Below are 10,955 nucleotides of genomic sequence, written 5' to 3'. Positions count from 1 at the left end.
ATTTGTCTTTAGTACAACAACTATAATGAGACGTTGGTAAAGGCCTAATATGACCTAAAATATGTTCTTAGATTCCTATGCACCTACTTCATTCTGTCCGTCTCCCCTGTACTGCATACACCACCTGCCCTTTATATAAGATTCATACAGGTAAACAATATCACCCCCTCCCTCTCCTGACTACAGTCCATGGTGGTTACCTTGGTTTGTCCTGAATAATTACCAAGGCCCATGTGGATTTTGCTGCACGGGGACACTTAATAACTCAATATCCTACAATAGATAACGCAGGTATCATCTTGTGAATGATAAAGCTTAAATATTCAACCTGGCGAACATTCACATTATAAAAAATAAAAATAAATCAATATTATATATATATATATATACACACACACACACTGCTCAGCATAAGTGAGTACACCCCATCAGATTTGTCAGTAAACCTTCACTTTCCTTTCAGAATAAGCATTTTCTATGGGACACTATACTGCAAAATCCTCCCACAAATGCCGGCCATTGATTGTAAACAAGATTTGTTAATTTGCACACACAAAAAATTATTTTTCCTAACAAATTCATTCAAGACCATGTTGCAAAAATGAATATACTCCAATGAAAGTCTTAGGAGCAAAGCTAAATGTTAGACAACAAAATCCTAATTAACAAGAATTCAACTACAGGCGAGTCTAATTATTCATTAAGCAGATGTCCAGCAGACAGATAATTTTAATAGGGCGTTACTTAACAAAGAAAACCCCTCCCATTTCATGCTGTCTTCAATGGCAACACATGGAAGAGAAATGTCACAAGGCCTGAGAAAGAAAATAATTTGTTCACACAAGAAAGGTGAAGGGTACAAGAAGATCAGCACAGCTTTACTTATTAGTCAGAATACTGTAGGAAAAGTGATACAAAAATTTAACAAAGATGGAACTGCAACCATCTCACAGAGACGTCCAGACCGTCCACGGAAGTTAACACCTCGACAGGAGCATCTTCTGATGAGAAGGGTAGAAGAAAATCACCATGCAAGTTCACTGCAGTTAGCTAAAGAAGTAGAAAGCCAAACTGGGGTGATTGTTTCCCGCGACACCATATGGCGTACACTGCAGAAGAATGGCATGCATGGGTGTCGTCCATGAAGGAAGCCTCTCCTAAAGCCTATGCACAAAAAAGCCCACCTAAAATTTGCCAGGGCCCATGCTGAAAAACAAGAAGACTACTGGGACTCTGTACTCTGGAGTGATGAGACCAAGATAAATGTTTTTGGAACTGATGGCTTCCAAACTGTATGGCGTCACAAAGGTGAGGTGTGCAAAGTAAAATGCATGGTGCCTGCAGTGAGACATGGTGGTGGCAGTGTCCTTCTGTGGGGCTCCATGAGTGCTGCTGGTGTCGGGGAGCTGCATTTCATTGATGGTATCATGAATTCACAGATGTACTGCTCTATATTGAAAAAGAAGATGCTACCATTGCTCCATGCCCTTGGTTGTCGTGCACTTTTCCAACATGACAGTGATCCAAAACACACATCTAAGTCCAGTGCATTTCTGAAGAAGAACTGGGGGAAAGTGATTCAGTGGCCAAGTATGTCTCCTGATCTGAACCCAATCGAACACCTATGGGAAATTCTGAAGAGACAAGTTGAGCAACACTCTCCATCCAGCATCCAGGCTCTAAAAGAGGTCGTTCTTGAAGAGTGGAAAAAGATAGATGTTGCAACATGTCACCAACTTGTTCATTCCATACCTAGAAGACTTGGTGCTGTCCTTACAAATCATGGAGGTCATACAAAATACTAGATGGAGGAGTTTTTGTTGTGAGGTGGATTCATTTTTGCATCAACTAATTTGAAGATTTTGTAATCTAAGTTATATTATTAACCTTACCTTCATGTAATGAGCCAAACAAATGTTCTATAAAAAAAGTTTGTCAAATTTTTGGAAATTGTTTTTGTGTTCATTGAAATATTGATTAAAATCCTAATTTCCAAAAGGAGGGTACTCATTTATGCTGAGCACTGTGTATATATATATACAGTATATATATTTATATCATGCAGTATAATGCTTGTGAATAATATCATAGCCATATACAAAAGAGTAGCTGAGCAGTGATATATGGGTTGCTACAGTAGGAAGGTTGTTACTGCAAAGTCCAATGAGACTATCATAGACATCTTTATTTGTTTTTATAATATGGGATCTTAAACCATTTTTAATATTTGGATACATCACAAACTCAGTTTTATATACTGTATAAATTTGTTGGTGGTGCCTCAAAAATCGAATTTTTCTTCAAAAAATATTTGTGCTCTCAACCTTTTATGGTGCGAATGGGTCAAACACAACCTTTTATGGCTTGAATGGGTCACACTCAACCGTTTATGGTTGGAATGGGTCACACACAACCTTTCATGGCTTGAATGGGTTACACTCAACCTTTTATGATTGGAATGGGTCACACACAACCTTTCATGGCTTGAATAGGTCGCATCTCAGCCTTTTATGGTTGGAATGGATCCCACACAACCTTTTATGGATGGAATGGGTCACACACAACCTTTTATGGATGGAATGGGTCACACTTAACCTTTCATGGCTTGAATGGCTCACACACAACCTTTTATGGCTTGAAACGGTCACACTCAACCTTTTATGGCTTAAATGGGTCACATTAAGCCTTTCATGGCTTGAACAGGTCAAACTCAATCTTTTATAATTGGAATGGGTCACACACAAACTTTCATTGCTTGACTAGTTTGGACTCAACCTTTTATGGTTGGAATGGGTCACACAGAACCTTTGTATGGCTTGAGTGGCTCACACTAAACCTTTCATGGCTTGAATAGGTCACACTCAACCTTTTATGTTTGGAATGGGTCACACTCAACCTTTCATGGCCTGAATGGGTCACACACAACCTTCTATGGTTGGAATTGGTCACAAACAAACTTTTATGGTTGGAATGGGACACACACAACCTTTTATGGCTTGAATGGCTCACACACAACCTTTCATGGCTTGAATAGGTCGCACTTAAGCTTTTATAGTTGGAATGAGTCACATTTAATCTTTAATGGTGTGAACTGGTCATACTCGACCTTATATGGCATGAATGGGTCACACTCGGTATTTTATGACTTTAATGGGTCAACTTAAGGAAAAACAATTGTGACCGGGAGCCAGTGGATCTTTCATGGTCTGGTGAAGGTTATTAATTAGGTGAGCCTCAATAATTGATAGGTTTTATAGATAAAGTTTAGCAACATACTGTAAGTGGAACTAAATTCTCAAATTAAAAAAAAATAAACGTGCAGGCTATATATAAAAGACAACAAAATATATTTTCTGTGTCTTTTCACTTGTGTACATTGTTATGGTGTATTTGTTTTTATTTGATATTTTTTACATAAAAACTTTTGTCAGTCATCCAAAACTAAATGTTTTTGATTTAGTTTCAATAAAAGTTTAGTGCTTTTGGTTATGCTAAGTTCCAGCTTGTAAAGAATTCAGTTTGAGGTCTATCTAGACTGAGCAGTATCATTGTGAAGGTGAAATCCTAAAATCGCTAGCAGTTGCTTCAGTTGCTTAATGCCACTATGTCCGGCCCTGTTGTCCACACACTGAACCAGTCACCTAGTCCTGCTCTTGTCCTTTTCCAGGTTCAGTGAGGTCCAGTATCAATCAACCCAATTACCCTGAGCCCACTCTGGACTCTCAGAGGAATGCTCTAGAGAGAGGAGCCCCGCCATTACATACTGTTGCTCTCTGCTCTTTTTATGATCTGTCAACTGCCAGAGGAAAAAGAGGATGAAGACCTGTGACATAACTTGACCAAACTGAAGATACCTGGAAAATAGGTATGTATACAGATTTATTTAAATGATTGGGGGGAACTCCAACTGAGAGAGGGGGTGAAGAGCTTAGAGCTTTAAATTAAGACTTGCGTGCAAGCAGGAGAATCCAACCACCATTCCACCTTGTCAGACATCATTACAAAAGTTTCAATCCCCTAGGAGCATGAAATCATTTAGGAACAACACTTTTAAATCTACTAACCAAGGATGCTGGATCCTAGGTTTATGAAAATGGATGTGTTGCTCATTAAGCCAGGTAGCCTTACCCTAATGAGCAGGGGTGTATTTACCACAAGGCAAACAAGCCATCTGCCTAGGGAGGCATTTTTCAGGGGGGCAGCACTGCCCCCGGAAGAAGGGACACATGCGGCATGGGGACCAGGTGGAATCTGAGAGAGGATGCAGACTGCTTGATGGTGTATGCAGAGCCCGACTCTTGTTCCCAGGGATGTCCGGAGCTGTGAAGGTGAGTGAGGGGTTGTATGTTAGTGGAAGGCTCTCTCGGGTGGGGGGTGGCAGAGGTGTTGGTCAATGTCAGGCTCTCTCCATGGTGGTGTAAGGGAGGGGTGGTATTGGTCGGTGTCAGGCTCTCTCCCCCAGGGCAGGGGGGGCCTCCAATATTTTTGTTGCCTAGGGCAGCACAAAACCAGAATACACCACTGCTAATGAGTGGAAAATACACTGCTCAAAAAATTAAAGGACTACTTTTTAATCAGAGTCTAGCATCAAGTCAGTTAAACTCCTGGGATATTGGTCTGGTCAGGTAAGTATCAGCGGAGGATGTTACTCACTTTCAGCTGCTTTGGTGTTAATGAAACTAACAACAGGGGCACTAGAAGGGCAACAATGAGGCAACCTCCAAAACAGGAATGGTTTTACAGGTGAAGGCCACTGAAATTTTTTTCCCTACTCATCTTTTCTGACTGATTTTCACTAGTTTTTCATTTGGCTAGAGTCAGTTTTACTACTGGTAGCATGAGGCGATACCTGGACCCAGGGGCAGACTGACCATTCGAGCACGGCCCAGGGTCAGTAGGGGGCCCCATGAGATGCCCCTGATACCTATCAAAGGCTTTTTTGGGTGTGGTTTGAGTGTGAGCGAGAACACAGGGGCCCCATGATCCCCTATTGTCCAGGGGGCCCCATGAGTTGTCAGTCAAGCCCTGCCTGGACCCTACAGAGGTTGCACATGCAGTCCAACTCCTCCAGGATGGCACATCAATACGTACCATTGCCAGAAGGTTTGCTGTGTCTCCCAGCACAGTCTCAAGAGCATGGATGAGATTTCAGGAGACAGGCAGTTACTCTGGGAGAGATGGACGGGGCCGTAGAAGGTCCTTAAACCATCAGCAGGACCGCTATCTGCTCCTTTGTGCAAGGAGGAAGAGAATGAGCCCTGCCAGAGCCCTACAAAATGACCCCCAGCAGGCCACTGGTGTGGATGCCTCTGACCAAACAATCAGAAATTGACTTCATGAGGGTGCCCTAGGGCCTGACATTCTCTAGTGGGCCCTGTGCTCACTGTCCGGCACCATAGAGCTCAATTGGCATTTACCATTGACCACCAGAATTGGTAGGTCCGCCACTGGCACTATGTGCTTTTCACAGATGAGAGCAGGTTCACCCTGAGCACATGTGACAGACGTGAAAGGGTCTGGAGAAGCCGTGGAGAGCGTTATGCTGCCTGTAACATGGTTCACCATGACCGTTTTGGTGGTGGGTCAGTGATGGTCTGGAGAGGCATATCCATGGAGGGACGCACAGACCTCTACAGGCTAGACAATGGCACCCTGACTGCAATTAGATATCGGGATGAAATCCTTGGACCCATTGTCAGACCCTACGCTGGTGCAGTGGTTCCTGGGTTCCCCCTGGTGCACTACAATGACCAGCCTCATGTGGTGAGAGTATGCAGGGAGTTCCGGGAGGAGGAGGAAACTGATACCATTGAATGGCCCCCACGCTTGCCTGATCTAAAGCCAAAAGAACACCTCTGGGATATCATGTTTCGGTCCATCCAATGCCACCAGGTTGCAACTCAGATTGTCCAGGAGCTCAGTGATGCCCTAGTCCAGATCTGGGAGGAAATCCCCCAGGACACTATCTGTCCTCTCATTAGGAGCATGCCCCAATGTTGTCAGGCATGCATACAAGCACGTGGGGACCATACAAACTACTGAGGACCATTCTGAGTTGCTGCAATTAAATTTCAGCCAAATGGACTCACCTGCTGCATCATTTTTTCACTTTGATTTTCGGGGTGTCTTTGAATTCATTCCTCTGTAGTTTGATAATTTTCATTTCCATCAAATGATGGGGCATCCTTACGTTCCTAACACATTACCCCATCCATGTCAGTATAGAGATCCAGCAGGAGATTTTTACCCATTGAGATCTGATGGGTTTTCAAAGTGTTAATTTTTTTGAGTGGCGTATAAGGTGAGAGCTTGTAGAAACCATTGCTGCCCCTGCACTAGCTTTAATCACATAAATGAACTACATTCAATGCAAAAAAAAAAATGTTCCTATAGCCGGGGAATGGTTCCTGGAGAGTCAATAAGGTACTTACAGCGGCATCGCAAAAACTGATAAGCCTTGAAAGTAATTTTTAGGGACATAAGAACAGACATTTGAAGAAATTAGCAAACGTGTTTTATGGTTTTAAAAGCGTTACTAAATTAAAGTCCTTGATTCAGTTTAGGATGCAGTAGGGTGGGGATAGAACACCGGGCTGTGTCTTAACTAGGTAGATAAACATTCATTATTAGCCCTGGTCAGGGGCGAACTGACAAATCATGGGACCCCAGGGCAATAGGGGATCATGGGGCCCCTGTGTCCTTGCCCAAACTCAAAAAAGCTTATGAAAAAGGTACCAGGGGCATCTCATGGGGTCCCCTACTGACCTCGGGCCCTTGGGCAGTACCCGAGTTTCCAAATGGTCAGTCTGCCCCTGGCCCTCCAGTATTGAATGTGTAGCATTTACTTGTTAGGGAACTGCTGGACTGTTCAGGTCTCTTCACTGCTCCCAGTGTTGACCCCCCATATCTGAAGCCAAACTACCCAACTTACATATAGTGTATGGTTATTAAAAGCAAAATGATGTGGACTGCTGTGGATCCCGGGAGTAACTGAGCATTGTGGGAGAGATATTTCCATACAGACTAAGCCTGTTTAGTGGACTGAGGGGATGAACTACATTTCCCTGGTTCACTGGAGCTCTATGGGGAGGAAAAAGGAAAGACATCTGGTTGCTGGCAGAATGCTCACCTCCACATTTGGGATGGAGATCACTGAGCTCACTACCAATTGTTGGAGAAAATGCTGTGGTTGTTGACTTTGTTGAGCTGCTGATGGGGAACAAAGAGAGATCAGCAGTCAGGAGTTTGTGAGAAGCCACTGGCCAACCCCATTACACCCAGATAAAGAGGACCAGCATTGTCCATGTGGGTCATAGTGCAGACACCTTCACCCAGGTTTGAAGGAACTTAATCCAGAGTGCTCCAATGCCGGATTTTTGCTCCAACATGCTGACCATTGAGGAAAAAGGTTTAATATAGACTGCTGGACTATTATTATAACATTACTCCCCTTCATGCAGGATTAATCCGTAGGATTGCCCCATAGCTTCAACACTCAGACTGTAGCAGTTCAGTAGAGGTTCCTTGCATAGAGTTTAGGGGTTACTCTCTGTTCCACTTGTTTTTGTTACCAATTGTATATTTTATTTGTATTTTTTTTCACTCATTTGTTGTGCAATTACTGCTATTGGGGCACTGTAAATATCTGCAATAAATAGGCCCCATTCAGCTCAGGTGTGTAAGAGGGCATGCTGTGGCTTGGATAGATGAAAGCAGGAGACCTGAGAAAACAGTGGCTCTTTTGGGGTGAGTGCTACACAACTCTTTGGCAACTGCTATCCCCATCGGGATGTAAGTGGCCCGGTGTATTGGTCATCAAGGAAAGATACATGGAGTTACTGTTAACGAAATGTACACAGATGTTACATGTATGTTTATCTACCACTGGGACTTCCATCATTCTGGTAATAGATCATCCCAGAGGACAACTGTCCCCAGATCTGCTCCAACCAGGACACCTATTATCACATTAGTGGAGCAGAGGGACATTATTATTACTGGTCCACTGTGCAATCCTGCGTGATGCAGAAGGTTTATAAGACTGCTATAGCTGGGAGGAACTTCAATGATTCTCTCTGTAAAGAGCGAGGAACTCACTAACATGGTACTGTAAGTAAGAGACTAACTCGGCTTTTATTGGGATCCTGAATCAACAGACATGCCGTGCTCTGATTTGACATTTTCTGCCATGACCTCTATTTGAACATATTTTGGTGTGACAGAAAATTTCAAATTATAATAGGACAGGCTTAAAGTGTTCCTAAACCCAGGACCCCCGCATTCACTATATCTGCTCTCCCCGGGCCCCGCATTCACTATATCTGGTCTCCCCGGACCTTGCATTTACTATATCCACTCTCCCCGGACCCTGCATTCACTATATCCGCTCTCCCCGGACCATGCATTCACTATATCCGGTCTCCCCGGACCCAGCATTCACTATATCTGGTCTCCCTGGACCCTGCATTCACTATATCTGTTCTCCCCGGACCCTGAATTCACTATATCTGCTCTCCCCTGGACCCTGCATTCACTATATCCGCTCTCCCCTGGACCCTGCATTCACTATATCCGCTCTCCCCGGACCCTGCATTCACTATATCCGCTCTCCCCAGACCCTGCAATCACTATATCCAGTCTCCCCGGACCCTGCATTCACTATATCCGCTCTCCCCTGGACCCTGCATTCACTATATCTGCTCTCCCCTGGACCCTGCATTCACTATATCCGCTCTCCCCGGACCCTGCATTCACTATATCCGGTCTCCTCGGACCCTGCATTCACTATATCTGCTCTCCCTGGGCCCTGCATTCACTATATCTGGTCTCCTCAGACCCTGCATTCACTATATCCGCTCTCCCCGGACCCTGCATTCACTATATCTGCTCTCCCCGGACCCCGCATTCACTATATCCGCTCTCCCCGGACCCCGCATTCACTATATCTGGTCTCCTCGGACCCTGCATTCACTATATCTGGTCTCCCCGGACCCTGCATTCACTATCTCCGCTCTCCCCAGACCCCACATTCACTATATCTCCTCTCTCCGGACCCTGCATTCACTATATCCACTCTCCCCGGACCCGGCATTCACTATATCCGCTCTCCCCCGTACCCTGCATTCACTATATCTGGTTCCCCCGGAACCTGCATTCACTATATCTGATCCCCTGGACCCTGCATTCACTATATCCACTCTCCCCGGACCCTGCATTCACTATATCTTGTCTTCCCGGACCCTGCATTCACTATATCTGGTCTCCCCGGACCCTGCATTCACTATATCTGCTCTCCCCGGACCCTACATTCACTATATCTGGTCTTCCACAGCGCACACAACATGCACCCATGCAGCTCATGGGTGTCAAACTGGCGGCCCTGCAGCTGTTGCCAAACTACAAGTCCCATGAGGCATTGCAAGATTGACAGTTACAAGCATGACTCCCAAAGGTAGAGGCATGATGGGACTTGTAGTTTGGCAACAGCTGGAGGGCCGCCAGTTTGACCAGCGTTGTGCTGAGAAGATAGAGAGGACATTTGGGGAGGACATTTGGGAAGGACATCTGGGGAGGACATTTGGGGAGGACATCTGGGGAGGATATTTGGGGAGGACATCTAGGGAGGACATCTGGGGAGGATATTTGGGGAGGACATCTGGGGAGGACATTTGGGAGGACATCTGGGGAGGATATTTGGGGAGGATATTTGGGGAGGACATCTGGGGAGGATATTTGGGGAGGACATCTGGGGAGGACATCGGGGGAGGACATTTGGGGAGGACATCTGGGGAGGATATTTGGGGAGGACATCTGGGGAGGACATCTGGGGAGGATATTTGGGGAGGACATCTAGGGAGGACATCTGGGGAGGATATTTGGGGAGGACATCTGGGGAGGATATCTGGGGAGGACATCTGGGGAGGACGTTTGGGGAGGACATCTGGGGAGGACATCTGGGGAGGACGTTTGGGGAGGACATCTGGGGAGGACATTTGTGGGGGGCGGAAAGTGATTTCTACTGCTGCATGGGACATTTTCTACAGCCTTTATGAGATACAGTATTAGTACTTTATACAAGAAGGCCTGTCAGGCAGGCACTAGTACTTTCTAACTGTCATGTAAACTGCTCTTCCTGCTCTTTGCTTTGTGCTTTGGGGTGTATTCTATGAGGTTTGCAATCACAGCATATTAGATCTGGCATTGAGCAGCACTGCCGCTTACCAGCAAAGTATTGCCATGTACAGTATATAAACTGTTCATCATTGCTTTGTGCTATGGGGCTCGCTATACTACATTTCCAACAATGTTAGATCAGGCAGGGGTGTATTTACCACAATGCAAAAAAGGCATTTGCCTAGGGTGGCATTTTTTCAGGGGGGCAGCAGCATTTTTCTATCCCGTAAGAAGGGATGGAAGAAAGGACACACGTGGGACCAGGTGGGATCTGAGAGAGGCTGCTGGCTGCTTGATGGTGTAGCTGAAAATGCCTGAAAAAAACACTCAAACAAAATGCTTGAAAAAACCCATTCCAAGTGTTTAGGTGTTTTCAATTCAAGTCCATGGGGACAAATTGCTCAGATCTGCCTGTAAAGTAAAACAGGTACTTTTTTGAGCGACAGGCATTTTGCTACAGGTGGCAGAACCCTCAAGTGTGAACATGCGCCATTGGACATAATGGGGTTTTAGAATGTTGAGTGGGCGGCACAGTGGCTTAGTGGTTAGCATGTCTGAATTGCAGTAACTGGGTCATGGGTTCGATTCCCAACCATGGTTCCTTCTGCATGGAGTTTGCATGTTCTCCCTGTGTTTGTGTGGGTTTCCATCCAAAGACATGCTGGTAGGTTAATTGGCTCTTGTCTAAAAATTTGCCTAGTTTCATCCCTGGCCATGTGGGATCTCCTGCATGGTGGGGGTTGGGGAGAGATGTGGCAACCTACCCTGTAAAATAATTGCTA

At 45.1% G+C, this 10,955-nt stretch overlaps 1 protein-coding gene across 1 annotated transcript in view; it reads left to right on the top strand.

The window, feature by feature from the left end:
• Positions 1-4,310: 4,310 nt before the first annotated feature.
• Positions 4,311-10,955, top strand: part of LOC149448955 (extracellular calcium-sensing receptor-like) — a 32,963-nt gene continuing 26,318 nt past the window's right edge. The window contains exon 1 of the mRNA XM_089694010.1: positions 4,311-4,328. Within this exon, the coding sequence (XP_089550136.1) occupies positions 4,311-4,328 (18 nt within the window). The remainder of the gene's footprint in view (positions 4,329-10,955) is intronic.

The sequence above is a fragment of the Staurois parvus genome, unplaced genomic scaffold (genome assembly GCF_062004578.1).
Source record: "Staurois parvus isolate SC_StPar_1 unplaced genomic scaffold, SC_StPar_1.0 ptg000647l, whole genome shotgun sequence".
In the NCBI taxonomy this organism is placed as follows: Eukaryota; Metazoa; Chordata; class Amphibia; order Anura; family Ranidae; genus Staurois; species Staurois parvus.
Note: the sequence above shows the minus strand (reverse complement) of the source record. Positions and strands in the feature narration are given on the sequence as shown.